The 20,269-nt window shown below is 44.6% G+C and overlaps 1 protein-coding gene across 3 annotated transcripts in view; it reads right to left on the bottom strand.

Moving 5' to 3' along the window:
• Positions 1 to 20,269, bottom strand: part of clasrp (CLK4-associating serine/arginine rich protein) — a 117,348-nt gene that overhangs the window by 26,881 nt on the left and 70,198 nt on the right. For 2 of the 3 annotated variants that reach the window (XR_012101136.1, XM_073063889.1), the window contains exons 16-18: positions 13,325 to 13,385; positions 12,581 to 12,639; positions 438 to 484 (exon numbers count right to left, since the gene is read on the bottom strand). Coding sequence is in view for 1 of the 3 variants with exons in the window: in XM_073063889.1 (XP_072919990.1) it covers positions 438 to 484; positions 12,581 to 12,639; positions 13,325 to 13,385 (167 nt within the window). In the remaining 2 variants the exon portion in view is untranslated. Of the gene's footprint in view, positions 1 to 437; positions 485 to 12,580; positions 12,640 to 13,221; positions 13,386 to 20,269 lie in introns of those variants that run through there. The other variant, XR_012101135.1, reaches the window with a different exon arrangement.

Genomic DNA, 20,269 nt, shown 5'->3' with positions numbered 1-20,269 from the left:
TGCACAGCACTCGGATAAAGGGAAATCAGAGACTGCCAATGAACAGTGGGACTTGTGGCAACGCCTACACAAGTGAGTGAATAATGACTTGCTGTCTGACACCTTGACGAGAGATCACGGCCTGGGGTTAGACCCGAGAAAAGGACGATGCCCTGGTGAGGAGGTGGTGGGTGGGGGTGACTTGCTTCATCAGATTAGCCCACTGAGCCTCAGTGGGTTAGAGAATTCTCCACAAGGCTCAAAGACATGAGGATGCATAAATTAAAGTCACTCCCCACTGCCAGGTTTATGAACCATGCAAACCCACCCCACTTTACTCCCAGGTCACCCACAGTGAAACTGGTTATCAGTGGCAGCTTTGCAGCGGTTTGCCAGGGCAGGCGGGGAGGATGGGGGTAGGGGGGAGAACCGGGGGTGGAGATGGAGAAGAGAATTACTTCAGGCGAATTTTCCGAGCCATTGCTCGCAGCTCGTCCTCCCGTTCCTGAAAGGAAGAACAGAAAAGCTGTGACTGCATTCTGTCGATAGCTAACAGGGACTTCCCTCACCCAACGAAACAACTGCGCACTTCCCCTCCATGCATACTGCTTGCTCGTCTCCTTTACCTTGCTCCCAAAGTTACATTAAGGCGTCCAATAATGACATGGGACACTGTCTGTGTTCTTCCAGTGACCACACAGATTCTCCCCCTACATCCAATAGACCCGCAGATAAGTGGTTTAAATGGCCACTGAAAATTGTCCCATGCCCTCAATGTGGAGTATCAAAGGATGTGGGTTACGGACAACATCCAACATCCATAAGGGACCCCTATCATCTGTGCCCTCTTCGCAACGCTGCCATTAGACAGTGGGTACAGAGCCAGAAGACCACAGCAACACTAACCACTGACCTGAACAACCCTAACACTTCCTTCTCTTTCTCTCAACTTGCACTGGTGTTATGTTTATTTTAATTTATTTTGGCCATGTAAGATAGGTACAATTTATGTTAATGAACTTTATGTTAACATATTTGTACTGTACTGGACCGCTGCTGGAAAAAGCCGACTTACTTGGCATTTATACCCTGGGTTTTACTATGCCTATGACATTAAGCTTAAACTAGAAAGGAATGTGGGAGAAAGGGGATTACAGGGAAAACTAACGCTCTGTGAGACAGCACAGATTTGATGGGCCAAACTGACTTCCTTTCGCACTTATTGGTCACTTTATTAGGTACACCTGAACACGGGCTTGTTAATACAAATATCTAATCAGTGTGGCAGCAACTCAGTGCATAAAAGAATGCTAACATGGTCAAGAGGTTCAGTTCTTGTTCAGACCAAACTTCAGAATGGGGAAAAAATGTAATATGAGTGACTTTGACTGTGGAACGACTGTTTGTGCCAGATGGGGAGGTATCTCAGAAACTGCTGATCTCCTGGGATTTCAGTCTCGAGTACAAACAAAATTCCAGAGAGACAGCTCTGTGGGTGAAACACATTTGTTTTTAAATGAGAGGGGTCAGGAGAATGGCCAGACTAGTTCAAGTCTACAGGAAGGCAACAGTAACTCTAATAACCACGTGTTACAACAATAGTGTGTGGAAGAGCATCTCTGAATGCACATGTTGAACCTTGCAGTGGATGGGCTACAGCAGCGACAGACCACACTGTGATCCGCTCCTACGCCTTATTTATTTATTGAGATACAGCACGGAACGGGCCATTCTGCCCCTTCGAGCTGTGCGCCCAGCAATCCCTCAATTTAACCCTAGCCTAATTAAGGGGCAATTTACAACAACCAATTAAATACCAACCGGTACATCTTTGATCATGGGAAAAAGTTAAAAAGGGGCAAAAGATTAGGGGTAACACGAGGGGGAACTTCTTTAGTCAGAGAGTGGTAGCTGTGTGGAATGTGCTTCCAGTAGGAGTGGTAGAGGCAGGTTCGGTATTGTCATTTAAAGTAAAATTGGATAGGTATATGGACAGGAAAGGAATGGAGGGTTATGGGCTGAGTGCAGGTTGGTGGGACCAGGTGAGAGTAAGCGTTCGGCACGGACTAGAAGGGCTGAGATGGCCTGTTTCCGTGCTGTAATTGTTATATGGTTAAAAAACAGAGCACCCAGAGGCCATGGGGAGAATGCACAAACTCCTTACAGGCAGCCTCACCAATTGAACCCAGGTCGCTGTTACAGTAAAGTGTTGTGATAACCATGCTACGCCAGTGGTGACTTTAACCCTGACCCAAAACTTCCACTTCCTTGTCCTGAATTTTCAGTGACCTCTGTCATTCTCTGGTCCATCCCCTACAATATCCTCTCATCCCATCAAGCCTTCCTGTCACTGTGTTTGATGAACCAACCCTTCCTTCTACCTTCAGTATCCTCATCAAGTCTCTCTCAATTTTTATGCATCTGTCTTCTCTCTTTTACACACACACACACACACACACACACACGCGCGCGCGTGCAAACTCCTCCTGATAAGTGCAAGGTTGATGGGGCTTTATAAAGCCCTGGTGAGGCCACATTTGGATTACTGTTAGCAGTTTTGGGCCCTTTATCTAATAGAGAATGTGCTGACATTGGAAAGGGTTCAAAGGAGGTTCACGAAAATGATTCTGGGTTTGAAAGGCTTATAATTTAAGGAGCATTTGATGGCTGTACTCACTAGAACACAGAAGAATAAAGGGGTGATCTCATTGAAATTTACTGAATGTTGAAAGGCCTCGACAGAGTGGATGTGGAGAGTATGCATCCTATGACAGAGGAGTCTAAGACCAGAGGACATAGCTTCAGAATAGAAGGACATCTATTTAGAACAGCGATGAGGAGGAATTTCTTTAGCTGGAGGGTGGCGAATCTGTGGAAGTTGTTGCCAGAAGCAGCAGTGGAGATCAAGTCATTAGGTATATTTAAGGTAGAGGTTGATAAGCACACTGATATACCGCATGGATGACATCATGGGTGGATTAGGACTGGCAGATGCTCAGAAAAAGGAGCACAAAACAGTGCAGGACAAATTCAAAGAATATTTCACAGAAAAGCAAAATGTGATACATGAGAGGAAGCCAGGTGCAGTGAGAAAGACTACAGAAAGAGGGAACATTGGAACTCAGCTCAAACGAAACACATGAGCAAAACAAAGAGCAGGTAAAATGTCCAAATGCTGCTTTCCATTCCACGTCAAAGAGCTCTGTCCAGCAAAACAAGTGAAATGCCACCAATGCAATAGAGTTGGCCATTGGAGAAGTCAGGAGGCCAAAAGCCATGATTTTTGACGAATAGAGAAATTTCCTTGGGGCTCTGGATTCAATCCGTCTGGTGTACTACAGTTCAGGTGAAAAATGAGGCAGTGGTGTTCAAAACGGACACTGGGGTACATGTCACAGACATACCAAAGGTCTGCTTGAAAAACTGGCAAAGAAAAAAGGCATTACACAAAACCCAACAACAAAAAAGTGCTCATCAGACCAGGGAAACATAAGCTCAGTGTGAAAGAAATGTTTACTACTTCCATCCATAAAAATGAGAAACAGTTAAAAAAAGGATGTCTATTTTGTTCAGAATCTCTTCTCACCACTACTGGGATGATATGCCCTCAAGAATCTGAATCCCACTGCAAGGCTGGATTTGCTGAACAATATTCAGTGGCAGGAGAAGTACCTGGGAGTCGCTCCCAGACCTGGGGGTACTGAAGGAAGAGTACCATATCCAACTGAGGCCAGGAATGACGACTGACCTGCTGAATTCCTCCAACATTTTGTGTCTGCTGCCAGTATTTGAACATTCAAAGGGATCCTGCTAGATGGGATGTGCAACCATTATAAAATATGTAATTTTGCAAGTCACCTGTCCATATTCAAAATGTTAAAGTAGGTCATTATAGCCAAAAAAACTGATTAATTGTCTTTGTGTTCAAAGCTATAAAACATGGAGGGAAGACATAGAGCGATTGTCTATTGAGTCTCTGTGGGTGCAAGTTAGGAACAGGAAGGGGTCAATAACTCTAATGGGTGTTCTTTTATAGACCACCCAACAGTAACAGGGACATCAAGGAGCAGATAAGGAGGCAGATTCTGGAAAGGTGTAATAATAACAGGGTCGTCATGGTGGGAGATTTTAATTTCCCAAATATCGATTGCCATGTCCCTAGAGTGAGGGGTTTAGATGGGGTGGAGTTTGTTAGGTGTTTTCAAAAAGGTTTCCTGACAAAGTATGTAAATAAGCCTACAAGAGGAGAGGCTGTACTTGATCTGGTATTGGAAATGAACCTTGGTGCCATGTTGCCTTCACCTTATGAGAGACGGCGCACCACACGATCAAGTTTATCTATGCCTGCTCATGCTGTTTCTATGCCTGATGCAAGAACCTACACACTGGATAGAAGCTTCCTTCACTGTGCTATCAGAATTTGGAACAGCCTTCCAGATGCTGTGGTTGAAACATCTGCGACGATGGGGTCTAAGCCATCAAGAGTCAAGTGCACAAACACCTATCATCCCTGGGAGGGATGTCACATGCTTCTTCATAAGCTATCATGAAGGGGACCAGGATGGCAATGCTTGGTTGTTGGCAAGTAGGGTTAATACCTGACTTTCAAGAGCACTTGTGAGTTATGTTCCAGCTGGACTTAGTCCTTAAACTGCTGGAGAACAGTGCGGAAAGATCAGGTGCTGTTTTCTCCCGATTGGGATTAGTTTTTAGTTCCAAGTGCTCCTGTCACGTTTTGTCACCCTGCAACCTTATCCTTCCATCTCTTTGAATTATGGAGGACAGCATGGGTATAAATGTCTCTCTCCAGCAGACTTCATCATGATCATCATGACTCCAGTATTTCTACTATTTTTTAATGTTTCGTAATTGTACGTATGATTTTTTTGTGTGTTCTAGCACTGAGCAGCAGTGAACCACCTGATTGGCCTATCAGAGTTCTCTTTGGGAACTAGTTGACTCGATCAGCATTTCTGATCTGACTATTGTTCACGATTGCACTTAATAAAAAAAAATGAGGCTATCAGGCAGGAACTTAGAAGCATAAATTGGGAACAGATGTTTTCAGGGAAATGTACAGAAGAAATGTGGCAAATGTTCAGGGTATATTTGTGTGGCGTACTGCATAGGTTTGTTCCAACGAGACAAGAAAGGATGGTAAGATACAGGAACCGTGGTGTACAAAGACTGTTGTAAATCTAGTCAAGAAGAAAAGAAGAGCTTACGAAAGGTCCAAAAAACTAGGTAGTGATAGAGATCTAGAAGATTATAAGGCTAGCAGGAAGGAGCTTAAGAAAAAAATTAGAAGCCAGAAGGCACCGTGAGAAGGCCTTGATGGACAGGATTAAGGAACACCACAAGGCATTCTAGAAGTATGTGAAGAGCAAGAGGATAAGACGTGAGAGAATAGGACCTATCAAGTGTGACAGTGGGAAAGTGTGTATGGAACCGGAGGAGATAGCAGAGGTTCTTAATGAGTACTTCGCTTCAGTATTCACTACAGAAAAGGATCTTGGTGAGTGTAGGGATGATTTGCAGTGGACTGAAAAGCTTAAGCATGTAGATATTAAGAAAGAGGATGTGCTGGAGCTTTTGGAAAACAACAAATTGGATAAGTTACTGGGACCGGACGGGATGTACCCCAGGCTACTGTGGGAGGTGAGGGAGGAGATCGCTGAGTCTTTGGTGATGATCTTTGCATCACTAATGGGGACAGAAGAGGTTCCGGAGGATTGGAGGGTTACGGATGTTTTCCAATATTCAAAAAGGGAGCAGAGATAGCCCAGGAAATTATAGACTAGTGAGTCTTACTTCAGTGGTTGTTAAGTTGATGGAGAAGATCCTGAGAGGCAGGATTTATGAACATTTTGAGAGGCGTAATATGATTTGGAATAGTCAGCATGGCTTTGTCAAAGGCAGGCCGTGCCTTACGAGCCTGACTGAACTTTTTGAGGATGCGACTAAACACATTGATGAAGGTAGAGCAGTAGATATAATGTATATGGATTGCAGCAAGGCATTTGACAAAGTACCCCATGCAAGGCTTATTGAGAAAGTAAGGAGGCATGGGATCCTAGGGAACATTGCTTTGTTGATCCAGAATTGGCCTGTTCACAGAAGGCAAAGAGTGGTTGTAGACGGGCCACATTCTGCATGGAGGTCGGTGACCAGTGGAGTGCCTCATGGATCTGTTCTGGGATCCCTACTCTTCGTGATTTTTATAAATGACCTGGATGAAGAAGTGGAGGGATGGGTTAGTAAATTTGCTGATGACACAAAGGTTGGGGGTGTTGTGGATAGTTGGAGGGTTGTCAGAGGTTACAGCAGGACTTTGATAGGATGCAAAACTGGGCTGAGAAGTGGCAGATGGAGTTCAACCCAGATAAGTGTGAAGTGGTTCATTTTGGTAGGTCAAATATGATGGCAGAATACGGTGTTAATGGTAAGACTCTTGGCAGTGTGGAAGATCAGAAGGATCTTGGGGTTCGAGTCCATAGGTCGCTCAAAGCAGCTGCGCAGGTTGACTCTGTGGTTAAGAAGGTGTATGGTGTATTCATCAATCGTGGGACTGAGTTTAGGAGCTGAGAGGTAATGTTGCAGCTATATAGGACCCTGGTCAGACCCTATTTGGAGTACTGTGCTCAGTTCTGGTCACCTCACTACAGGAAGGAGGTGGAAACCATAGAAAGAGTGCAGATGAGATTTACAAGGATGTTGCCTAGATTGGGGAGCTTGCCTTATGAGAATAGGTTGAGTGAACTCGGCCTTTTTCCCTTGGAGCGACAGAGGATAAGGTGACCTTATGGAGTTGTATAAGATGATGAGAGGCATTGATCGTGTGGATAGTCAGAGGCTTTTTCCCAGGGCTGAAATGGCAAAGTTTTACTGAGAGGGCACAGTTTTAAGGTGCTTGGTAATAGGTACAGAGTTGTCAGGGGTAAGTTTTTTTACTCAGAGAGTGGTGAGTGTGTGGAATGAGCTGCCAGTGACGGTGGTGGAGGTGGATACGATAGGGTCTTTTAAGACACTCCTGGACAGGTACATGAAGCTAAGAAAAATAGAGGGTTATGGGTAACCCTAGTAATTTCTAAGGTAAGGACATGTTCGGCACAGCTTTGTGGGCCGTAGGGCCTGTATTGTGCTGTAGGTTTTCTATGTTTCTAACATTATTGAGGAGTGGACAACTAGATTCCCTCCAGAAGATCTACTACATTGAATGTATCACCATCTTCAGTGTCCCCAGTGACTCAGTTAGTCACAACATTTGAGGGTTCATCTGAAACCAGATCTGAAAGCAAATTAACCAATATCTGCTATAATTTCACAAGTCCAGAATAATCCTTAACACTGTAAATATTAGGGTAGTAATAATCACTGCCTGATTATCACACCTCTAGTGCTCTTGGAGGAACACAATGCTGATTTCACATGATGTTTACAAAGGTTTAAATGATAAGAGATGTTTGTAGAAATCTGGGTTTAGATTGCCCTGGGACGATCACATGGTGGATTTTAAAGGGATTTATTCCAGTGGATACTGAGCAAATATCTAGTGGGAGATTCCAAATAACATTGGAGCAAGATTATTTTCCATCCAGGATACCAGAGTGTATCAAAGTGACAGAACCCGATATCTGTATGACGAGTTAAGCGCTGGGCCAGCTCAGCTCACTGCTCCCTGCTCCCTGAGGTTTATTCGGCTCTGCACTGAACTGAGGGTCTGTGGACAGACTCTTTCTGTGGGCTTCGGTTCAGAATGCTGTTTGCTTGCACTTACTGTCTGAATGATTTGTTTTTCTCTCTCTGCACATTGGGTGTTTGACAGTCTTTTTTTAAAATAGGTTGTTTTGGATGTCTTTGTTTTGTGGCTGCCTGTAAGGAGATGAAGCTGAGTTAGATCTAACTCAGCTCCAGGTAACCTTGTTCCCTTGTGCGATAAGAAATGAAGGGTTCAAAGTACATTTATTATCAAAGTATGTGAACTTATTTTAACATTAATCTCCAAGTACCCCAAAATCTAATCCTTAATAATGGACTCCAACACTTTCCCAACCACTGAGGTTAGGCTAACTAGCCTATAATCTCCTTTCTTTAGCCTTCCTCCCTTCTTAAAGAGTGGAGTGACATTTGCAATCTTCCAGTCCTTCGGGACCATGTCAGAATCAATGCATCCATTATCTCTTAAGCAATCTCTCTCAGGTCTCTGAAATATAATCCATCTAGTCCAGGTGACTTATCCACCTTAAGACCTTTCAGTCTGCCTAGCACATTTTCCTTTATAATAGCAATGGCACTCACTCCTGCTACCAGGCAATCACAGACCTCTGGCACACTGCTAGTGCCTTCCACAGTGAAGATTGAAGCAAAGAACCCATTAAGTTCATCTGCCATTTCTTTGTCCCCACCATTACTCCCTCACCAACAGCATTTTCCAGTGGTCCAATATCAACTCTCACCTCCCTTTTATTTTTTATATAACTGAAAAAACTTAAGAGTATGCTGCTTTATATTTGCCCTCATATTTAATCTTTTCCCTTCTTATAACTTTTTTAGTTGCCTTTTGTTGGATTTGGAAAGCTTCCCAATCATCTATCCCCATTCACCCATTCACTTTTGCTACCTTATATACCCTTTCCTTACTTTTATGCAGTCCTTAACTTCCTTTGCCAGTCACTGTTGCCTACCCCTGCCATTTGAGAACGTCATCATCTGTGGGACATATCTATCCTGCGCTTTGTGAACTATCCCCAGAAACTTCAGCCACGTCTGCTGTGCCATTGTCCCGCCAATATCCTCCTCCAATCTACATGGCCAAGCTCCCCTCTCATGCCTTTTGTAATTCCCTTTATTCAATTGCGATACATACTGATACATGTGACTTGTGCTTCATCCCTCTAAAATTGCAGTTTGAATTTGATTGTTTTATGATCACTGCCTGCTGAGGGGATCCTTTCCATTAAGCTCCCTAATAAGATCTGGGTTATTACACAACATCCATTCTAAGAATACCTTTCCCTGAGTAAGCTCGAGCACAAACTGCTCTGAAAAGCCATCTCGTAAGCATTCAACAAATCCCCTTTTGTGATCTGACACCAACCTGATTTTTCCAATTCCCTTGCGTATTGAGTATTACAATTGTGTTATTAGCTTTGTCCAGCTCCTTTTGTAATCTCAACCCCACACCTTGGCTACTACTTGGAGGCCTATATATGATTCCCATAATGTTTTTTTTACCCTTGCAGTTTCTTAATTCCACCCACAAAGTTTCAACATTCTCTGACCGTATGTCACCTCTTTCTAACGATGTAATCTCATCTCTTCCCAACAGAGCCACACCACCGCTTATGCCTTCCTGCCAGTCCTTTCGATACAAAGTATGTCCTTTGATGTTACTATGGCCTTCTTTCAGCCACAGCTCCGCGACGTCCACAATGTCGTACCGACCAACCTCTAATTGCATCACGAGTTCATCTGCCTTATTGCAAATGCTATGCTCATTTAAATACAACACCTTCAATCCTGCATTCTTCACCCTCTTCTGAATTTTGCCTCTGTGGTACAACTTAACTCTTTGTTCTTTCTGTTTTTATATCCAGTCATTGGATTGTTCTTCCTTATATTCGTGTTACATTGCTCTATCATACTGGTTCCCATCCCCCTGCCATATTAGATTGAACTACTCCAAACAGCTCTACAATGTTGGCCACAAAAATATTTGTCCCCCTCGGATTCAAGTGCAATCTGTCCCTTTTGTTCAGGTCCCGCCTACCCCAGAAGAGTTTCCCAGTTATCCAGAAATCTGAATCCCTCCCTCTGCTTCAATTCTTCAGCCACACATTTATCTGTCACCTCATTCTATTCCTATCCTCACTGTCATATGGCACAGGCAGCAATCCTGAGATTACTACCCTGGAGGTCCTGCTTCTCAGCTTCCTTCCCAACTCCCTGTATTCTTTTTTTTAAGGACCTCCTCCCTTTTTCCTGCCTATGTCATTGGTACCAATATGTACCACAACTTCTGGTGGCTTACCCTCCTTTTCCAAGTAATATAGATGCATCTAGAAACATCGTGGACCTTGGCACCTGGAGGGCAGATTACCATCCATGTTTCCTTCTCATGTCCACAGAAATGGCTATCTCTCCCCCTGACTTTAGAGTCCCCTTTTACTGCTACCACCTTCTTCAGTTCCCTACCCTTTTGAACTACAGGGCCAGACTCAGTTCCAGAAGCTTCCTCTTTTCCCCACCCCAACAGTACACAAAATGGAGTACATATTGTTGAGGGGGATGGCCACAGGGGTGCTCTCCACTATCTGACGTTCTCCTTCCCCTCTCCTGACAGTCACCCATTTATCAGCAGGTCAGACAGTGTCGGTGGTCAGAGTAACAGACACAAAATGCTGGAAGAACTCAGCAGGTCAGACAGTGTCTATGGTCAGAGTAACACACACAAAATGCTGGAGGAACTCAGCAGGTCAGACGGTGTCTATGGACAGAGTAACACACACAAAATGCTGGAGGAACTCAGCAGGTCAGATGGTGTCTATGGTCAGAGTAACACACACAAAATGCTGGAGGAACTCAGCAAGTCAGGCAGCACCTATGTAGAGGAATCAACAGTTGGCGTTTTGGGACAAAGTCCTTCAACAGGCCCCAAACATTGACTGTTTATTCCTCTCCATAGCTGCTGCCAGCCCTGCCAAGTTCCTCCAGCATTTTGTGTGTGTTTCTCAGCATCTGCAGAATCTCTTGTGTTGGCATTGTTGATGATTAGAGGTGGGGTGTAGGGGTTTTGCTGTCTGCTCACTCGGTAGAACCTATTCTCTGTGTGGCGTTATGGAGCGAGGGACCATCACAGAGGCTGCTGAGCGAACCTCCGGTTGGCTATGGATCAAGAAGTGTGGTCTGTGGACCAGTGCTGCTGGGGCACAAGCTGTGGCCTAATCAATGCTGGTTGGGTCACCTGGGCGAGGGCATCTGATGTTGAAAGACCCAAAACTGCCGACGACCCCAGCTTATGAATTCCAGCCCATCTGAGGATGTATCTCAGCATCCTGAGGCTGAGAGATGGGAGAAAGCTGTCTGACCACCTTGAGTTGCATTACATCACAGCAGATCGAACTCAGCATGTCAGCATGGTTTCTGTAAAGGGAAATCTTGCCTGACAAATCTGTTATTGTTCTTCAAGGAAGTAACAAGCAGGGTGGACAAAGGAGAGGCAATGAATGTGGAAGGGTAGGTAGTGCAGAGAAAGCAATGTGGTTGCAGCAGGACTTAGATAAATTGGAAGAATGGGCAAAAAAGTGGCAGACGGAATACAGTGTTGGGAAATGTATGATAATGCATTTTGGTAAAAGGAACAATAGTGCGGACTATTATCTAAATGGGGAGAAGGTTCAAATATCAGAGGTACAGAGGGACTTGGGAGTCCTCATGCAACACTCCCAAAAGGTTAATTTACAGGTTGAATCTGGTAAAGAAGACAAATGCAATGATGGCATTTATTTCAAGGAGAATATAATATAAAAACAAGGAGATAATACTGAGCCTTTATAAGACACTAGTCAGGCTACACTTAGAATAGAATATTGTCAATAGTTTTGGGCCCCATATCTCAGAAAGGATGTATTGTCATTGGAGACAGTCCAGAGGAAGTTAACAAGGAAGGGTTAACATCTGAGGAACATTTGGCAGCTTTCGGCCTCTACTCACTGGAATTAGAATTGGGGGGGGGGGGGGGGGGATCTCATTGAAACATTCCAAAATGACTAGATTGGATGGATGTGGAGACGATGTTTCCTATGATGGTGGTCATCCAGAACTAGAGGGCCCTTTAGATCAAAGGTAAGGAGGAATTTTATTGAGCCAGAGAGTAGTAAATCTGTGGAATGCTCTGCCACAGACTGCCGTAGAGGCCAAGTCTGTGCATATATTTAAAGTGGAAGTCGATCCTTTCCTGATCGGTCAGGGCATCACAGGATCTGGCGAGAGGGCAGGAGTACAGGGTTGAGTTGGATCTGGGATCAGTCATGATTGAATAATGGAGCAGACTCGATGGGCTGAATGGCCTAATTCTGCTCCTATGTCTTATGAGTTCCTCCAGCATTTTATGTGTATTGCTCTGGCCATTGAGGCTGCCTGACTTGCTGAGTTCCTCCAGCACAGTGTGTGCGTTGTATCAATAATGGTGACTTGACAGAGGTGCACAATATGATAAGAGGCATGGACAACCAAAGACCTTTCTCCCAGGGAGGAAATAGGTAATTCAAGAGAACTTTAATGTGTTTGGGTGTGGGTGGGTGGGGGTCAGAGATAAGCCTTTTTTAAACAGAGTGGTGGGTGCACGTGACGTCCTAGTGGTAGAGGGAGATACAGTAGCGACACTTAAGAGACTCTTGGGGACATAGGTGATAGAAAAATGGAGGGCTATGCAGGAGGGAACAGTGAGACAGATCTTGGAATGGAGGGAATAGTGAGACAGATCTTGGAATGGAGGGAATAGTGAGATAGATCTTGGAGGATGTTAAAGTTCTGCACCACATTGTGGGCTGAAAGGCCCATACTGTTTTCTGTAGGTGGTGGGAGTGCCTCTGCTACTTACCTGTCGCTCCTGCTCCTGCTGTAGCTGCTTCTCCTGCGCAGCCTTCTTGTCTGCTTTAACTGTCGACAAAACAAAAAACAACAAACATCTGTGACAAGTTACCACCCCCAGATAGTACAGTTGTGAGTCATGCCTCTGGCATCCCAACCTGACTCAACCCTGCAGGCTTTGTCACTCCACTAACACCCACCACGGATTAAATGTGATTTGAAGATAGTGGTTATATTTCATTCAGAGTCTGAGATCTGGTACACACCAAAGACACGAGCAGATTTCTAATAGATGAACATTACTTCACTAATTATTTTTTCTTTTTGCATTATTTAGTTAATTTATCATTATATATCTATATAACATTAAATAAAGTGTACACATATACATATATACACACACTGTAAATTATAGTTTTTATTATTCTGTATTGGAATGACCTGCTGCAACACAATAACCAATACACCTACCAACCAGTACATCTTTGGACTGTGGGAGGAAACCAGAGCACTCAGAGGAAACTCATGCAGTCACGGGGAGAATGTACAAACTCATTACAGGCAGCAGTAGCAATGAACCCGGGTCGCTGGTACTATAAAGCATTGCACTATAGGACTCTACATGATCACAGACTCTAAATGGTAACTTGCCCTCTTTGTTCAGAGTCACCCGAATCCCCTTGGCGATATAGGGCAGCTTCCGTGCAGCAATAACACCACAGGGGAGCCCGCAGCCCAGGACACGCGTGCTTACATTGCTTATTCAGTGCCTTCTGCATGCGAAGCTTCAGTTTCTCCTGTGGCGTTAGCTTCGGCTGGAAGAGAAACGTAGTAACATTTACAAGGGGAAACAACGCTTCAGGTTCAGACAGTATTAAACACCGTAGCATCAGCTCGAGGGGAGCCGGAGAGAATTGTGCTCATTTTTTCTTTCTGGAAATGTCTTATTGACACTCAACCAGCTGAGGTGCAGGACAACAGGAGCACGCCGTGGACACTTAAGTCCCGAGATTTCAAGTTAAATTTATAGGCTCACTGTATGCTAGAAGAATGCAAACAAAGGATTTATTACATACAAAACATTCAGAAGCATAGAAAGACAGATTATAGCAGTGTAGACCTTTTGGCCCATGATGTTCCAAGCACCCAGCACTCTCCCTATTTAAAAAACAATTACCTCTGATATCTCCCCAATACTTCCCTCCAATCACCTTAAAATTATGCCCCCTCGTATTAGCCATTTCCACTCTGGGAAGAAGACCCATTCAATCTACGCTTCTTATCTTCTTGTACACCCCTATCAAGTCACCCCTCTACCTGCTCCCCTCCAAAGCCCTAGCTTGCTCAACCTATCCTCACAAGGCATGCTCTCCAATCCAGGCAGCAACTGGACAAATCTCTCCTGAACCCTCTCCAAAGCTTTCACATTCTTGCTATAAACGAGGTGAGCAGAATTGAAAAGAATACTCAAGTGTGGTCCAACTGGGATTTGATAGAGCTGCAATGTTGTTACGAAGATGTATGGTACACTGGTTTTCAATTTTCCACAATCCTAAGAATATGCTATTATTTAGTGCAACAACGTGACAATCGTGTTCCAAGTTACAGCCAGAGAGCAGCGCTGAGGCACAGCGCAGTTGCAACGAGCAGTGTGGAAAACTCCACACACGCAAGTACCAACGATTGCAGCACCAGGTCTGGTCCACCCTTTCAGGCCCAATTGGAAAGGTCATGCACAGGTCGAATCGAGGCGGTGAGCTCCGAGCCCCACAGAGTACCAAAGCGACTGAAACCAAAGTTTGAACAATGGAAAAGGTCAGCAGCGTGTGGGCACTGAGGCTGCTCGGCTCTGCGCTGAACTAAGGGTGTGGGAACTGACCCTCTTTGTGGGCCTCAGAACACTATTTGCTTGTATGTGAGAGGACTGGGCTTCAGATCAGTGTTGTCGGACTGGTATGCTTCACCGGCTGCGGTGACATGGCATCCAGGCTGCAGTTGTGCTGCCCCTGCCCCTAAACGTTTGCTCAGCAGGAGACGGGCTCCAATGTGGTCATCTGTGGATAGATGGCATGAGTACTTTACTTTTACTGCATGATTGCAATACCATTTGTGCTCGCTATCTTTATGTGTGCTTTGTGCTATGTGTGACTGTTGGTACTGTGCTTTGCACCTTGGCCCTGGAGTAATGCACTCTTTTGGCTGTATTCATGTATGGATGAATGACAATTAAACTTGAATTAAATTGAGTTATTGTTTGCATGATTTGGCTTTTTGTCTCTGCGCATTTGGTTTTTTAAAAGTGGGCTCTTTTGTGTTTCTTTGTCTTGTGGCTGCCTGTCTGGAGTCAAATCTCAAAGTTGTATAAATGCATACATACTTAAATAACAACTGTACTTTGAACTTTAAGGATAACACCTAGCCCTTCAGGGAAATTCCAGCTGGACCTATCCCACAGGGGCACAACCACAAGGGTACGGCATATTACAAATGCAAGAGATTCTGCAGATGCTGGAAATAGTGAGCACACAACACACAAATTGCTGGAGGAACTCAGTAAGTCAGGCAGTATATATGGAGGGGCATAAACAGTCGACGTTTCGGGCTGAGACCCTCCATCAGGACTGGAATGGAAGGGGGAAGATGCCAGAATAAGAAGGTGGAAGGAGAGGGGAATAGTATATGCTGGCAGGTGATCGATGAGACTAGGCAGGGTGAAGGTATGTGGGTGGGGAGATGAAGTAAAAAGCTGGGAGGTGATGGGAGGAAGAGGTAATCTGATAGGAAAGGAAAGAGAACCACAGGAGGAAGGGGAGAAAGGGAACCAGAGGGAAGTGATGAGCAGGTGAGATGGGGTGAGAGGGAAGCCAGAATGGGAAATGGGAAAAGAGAGAAGGGAGAGGGGGAGGAATTACCAGAAATTCGAGAGATCGATGGACATGCCCAGCCGGAATATGAGGCATTCAATCCTGATGAAGGATCTCAGCCCGAAATATTTATTCCTCCTCAGCATCCACAAAGGTGTGACATATTTCAAACATAAGAGATTCTGCAGGTGCCGAAAATCCGCTCAGCCTGACCTGCTGAGTTCCGCCAGCATTCCGCACGTGCTGCTACGACATATCTCAGCCCAGAGCAGCCCATCCCACTGGGATCTTGCTGCTGAGCACAAACAGCTCTCTGGGGTTTGGTCACCAAACACCAAAACCTGTTTTGCTTTCTAACCTCTTGGCAACAAAAGCTACCACTGACAGACCTGGATTTGAACACTGGAATATGGGTGTTACAGTGAGGGCACTATGGGTAGGTATAGAGTCAGTGAGCATGGACTGCTCAGATATATTAAATTCACCTCAGCAGGAAGCTAAATGGATTAGAGAGCATGTCTTATGAGAATAAGTTGAGTGAGCTAGGGTTTTTCCCGTAGGAGCAAAAGAGCACGAGAGGCAACTTGATAAAGATGGTAAGAGGCACAGATTGTGTGGACAGTCAGAGACTTCTCCCCACGGCAGAATCGGCCGATACGAGGGAGCATAATTTTAAGGTGATTGAAGGAAAGTAAAGGAGAATGTCAGTGGTATGTTTTTCTTTACAGAGAGTGTGTGGATCACCCTGCCAGAGGTGGTGGTAGAGGCAGATACATTAGGGATATTTAAGAGTCTCTTAGATAAGCACTATGTGGGAGGGAAGGGTTAGATTGATCTTACAGTGACTTAAAAGGTCAGCACAACTTATAGACTGAGGGATCTGTACTGTGCTGTAGTGTCCCATGTTGAGACAGCACAAAATTTTAGTGGCAATGGGGTATTCAGGGTCAGATACCTCTGGGGCTCAGCTCAATACTGTGCATCAAGAATTTGACAACCACACATCGTTCTCTCCTCCACAGATGCAGTGAGTGACAGCTGCATAGGATTCACAAGGCTGGAGAGCTGAGCACAAGCCCCTCTCTAGAATGTAAAAAGAAAGGAACCTGCAGTCGTATCGTTTAGATGCCAGGGAAGTGTAAGTGGTGCTGCAATTTTGGAGGTACAGCAGCTGATTTGCAACTAAGCTCAACTAGCATTGTGCTGTTAGCCAAGTAGCAGTGGAGAACGCCTCCGATTTTCTCCAATAGAGCCACGTGGTCTTTTATATCAATGGGAGAGTGGTTAAGATCATAACACATAGGAGCAGAACTGGGCCATTCGGTCCACTGAGTGTGCTCCACACCACTCCATCATGGCTGATTTATTTTCCTCTCAACCCCATTCTTCTGCCTTCTCCCCAAAACCTTTAACACAAAAACCTATCAACTTCCGCTTTAACTACCCCCAATGACTAGGCCTCTATAGCTATCTGTGGCAATGAATTTCACAGACCCAACACCCTTTTGCTAAAGAAAGTCCTCATCTCTGTTCTACAGCGATGTCCTTGTGTTCTGAGGCTGTCCTCTCTGGTCCTGGATTCTCCTACTATAGGAAGCATCCTATGTCCACTCTATCTAGGCATTCTAATATACTATAAGTTTCAATGAGATTCCCACCCACCCCCATTCTTCTAAATACCAGCAAGTATAGGCCCAGGGCCATTAAAACGCTCCACATAAAGTGCATTAACTCTTTCATCCCCAGGATCACTCTCGTGAACTTCCATGGTTGATAGATTCTTGATTAGTCAGGGCACAAAAGGTTACAGGGAGATGGCAGGAGAATGGGGTTGAGGGGAATTACAAATCAGCCATGATGGAATGGCAGAGCAGACTCCATGGGCTGTGGGGCCTAATTTGCTCCCATGTCTTACGGTCATATCAGACAAACAATCACAGACCTGAAATGTAAACTGTTTTTGTTTCTTTGCACAGCTGCTGCCTGAGCTGACTGTTTCCAGTTTTTTGTGTTATTTATTATACCAACTGCTGGTCGGATGGGCATTTCACATCACTGACATAGCCTTAGCATCCTGATGTTACTTAACCCTGTAGCTATTCAGGAACCCAACCCTTATTCAACACTGCAGTCTGACACGTCAGTCACATTCTCTATTAATGGCATCCAAATCTCCTTCAATACAACATCTGAGCATATTGCAATTACCTCAATACCCAATTCTCTCTGGATGGTTTCTTGGGCACAGTTGAACATTTGTCTATTTAGAGATACAGCACGGTAAGAGGGCCTTGCTCCACAATGAGCCAATGCCACACAATTACACTCAAGTGATCAATTAACATACTGACCTATACATCTCGGGACTGTGGAAGGAAACTGGAGCACCCAGAGGAAACCCATACAATCACAGAGAGAATGTACAGACTCCTTACAGGCAGCAGTGGAAATTCAACCTGGGTCACTAGTGCTGTAATAGTGTTATGCTAACTGAACTACTCTAATATATTTACTCATATCTTGCTCAAGTATCTCTGCATGAAAGACACACAGTAACGGCTTGCTGACTGTACCAAGATCTGCCCAAGAGTAAGTATTAATGATATGGGCAGCTGAACATTTCAAGCAACCTGGGTTCAATCCTGACATCCAGTGATATTGTGCAGAGTTCACATGTTCTCCTAGTGACCGTGCGGATTTCCTGCCATTTGTGGGCGGCATAGTAGGATAGTAGTTAGCAGAAAGTTTTACAGTACCAGTGACCCAGTTTCAATTGCTGCTGCTGCCTGTAAGGACCATGTGATTTCCTCTGGGTGCTCCAGTTTCCTCCCACAGTCCAAGGACCTAGAGTTGGTAGGTTAATTGGTCATTGTAAATTGTCCCGTGATTAGGCTAGGGTTAAACTGGGGGTTTGCTGGGCAGCACAGCTCGAAGGGCCTATTCCATGCTGTATCTCCATAAAATAAATAAACTGGTTACTGCAGATTGCCCCTAGTGTAATGGGTGGCAAAAGAACTAGGTGGAGCTATGGACACAAAAGGGAAATGAAGGAAAAATGGGAGTGATGAGATTGCTAGGAAAGCTGGCATAGGATCACAAATGTGCCGAATGGCCTCCTATGTCACAAGTCAACTTGAGAACATGAATCAGGTTTTCCCCTCTTGATATAGTTGTCACGTGGCAGCGCGTAATAACAGCACCAACCACTGACAGAACACAAGGACTTTTGAGTTTGTACAACTCAGAAGATATTTTTTGTATTGTTTTGTTTAATTTAGAGATACTGCTTGGTAATTAGACCTATGAGTCCATGCTGCTCAATTACACCCATGTGATAGTTTACCTATTAACCCATCTGTATGTCTTTGGAATGTGGGTTTTGTCATCCGTCACCGTCTGTAAGGAGTTTGTACTTTCTCCCCATGACCACTTGGGCTTCCTCCAGATGACACAGTTTCCTCCCACAGCCCAAAGACACACAGGTTAGGGTTAGTGAGTTGTGGCACCGGAAATGTGGCGACACTTGAGGGCTGCCCAGCACAATCCTCGCTGAATTGATTTGACACAAACAGCGTATTTCTCTGTATGTTTCAATGTAAATGCGACAAATAAAGTTAATTTTTATTTTTAAAATCTTCAAAAGTATGGCACTAATTGAAACTTTCAGATTGAGAGAAGCAGCACAGTATCAGGCCTGCATGCCCAAATGATCCAGAGCCATTCTCTGGATCACCAGTCCACCGGTCCTCCAGGTTCAGGGGTTCAACTCAGGGCTAACAACCCTAACTGGTCAAACAAAACTGTTACTGAAAAAGCATTAAAGAATCCTACATCTGAGTGCAACAGTATTCCTGAGTCTCCACTTGACTGACAGTATTGACAACTGACAGGAAGCTACTGACACGATGAAGGAAGCCCCAAACACCACCAGAGATGGAGGACCTTCACTCCTGCCCTAAATGCCAGTGGCGTAATGGGCAACAAGTACAGTAACAAGCACTTCTGGCTCAACAGGCCTGTGCCGCCCAATCACACCCATGTGACCAATTAATCTAAAAGCCTATGTCTTTGGACTGTGGGAGGAAACCCATATAGTCACTGGGAGAACATACAGGCAGTGGTGGGAATTGAACCCAGGTTGCTGGTGCTGTAATAGCATTGCGGTAACTTATTATGCCGCTCGTCATTAAGCCAAATGCCTTATGTTGTGTAAATCTGCCATAATCCACGCATAAATAATGCAAAATCACCAAAAATAAATAGCAACCGGGAATTATTCAGGCAACACTTGTAAAATATTTCTTCTCTTTCACACATTCAGTGACATAAGGGAGAGCAGCGGTTAGCACAATGCTTTATAGTACAGGCGACCCGGGTTCAATTCCCACTGCTGCCTGTAAGGGGTTTGTACGTTCTCCCTATGACTGCATGGGTTTCTCCGGGTGCTCTGGTTTCCTCCCACAGTCCGAAGACGTACTGATTGGTAGGTGAATTGGTCATTGTAAATTGCCCCTGGATTAGGCTAGGATTAAACTGGGGGATTGTTGGGCGGCACAGCTGTAAGGGCCTATTCCGTGCTGTATCTCAATCAATAGTGTAGCTTTGAAATAAAGGATATTTGACATGCATTTTATAAACCTTTTTCAAAGAGCCCTCTAATGATAATCACATGTAACAGCATTGTGACAGTTGACATAGCAAAACGTATTGTGTCCTTGCAAACTACAGAGAGCAGGCAATGGCCAGAGTATGGAAAAACCTGCAGCACATTGAAAAGTTATAACAATTTACCACAAATACATTTGGTGCAACATTTTAGAATTTCAGATTGTCAC

This window comes from Hemitrygon akajei, chromosome 12 (genome assembly GCF_048418815.1).
Source record: "Hemitrygon akajei chromosome 12, sHemAka1.3, whole genome shotgun sequence".
Lineage (NCBI taxonomy): Eukaryota > Metazoa > Chordata > Chondrichthyes > Myliobatiformes > Dasyatidae > Hemitrygon > Hemitrygon akajei.
This window is presented reverse-complemented; position numbering and strand designations above follow the sequence as displayed.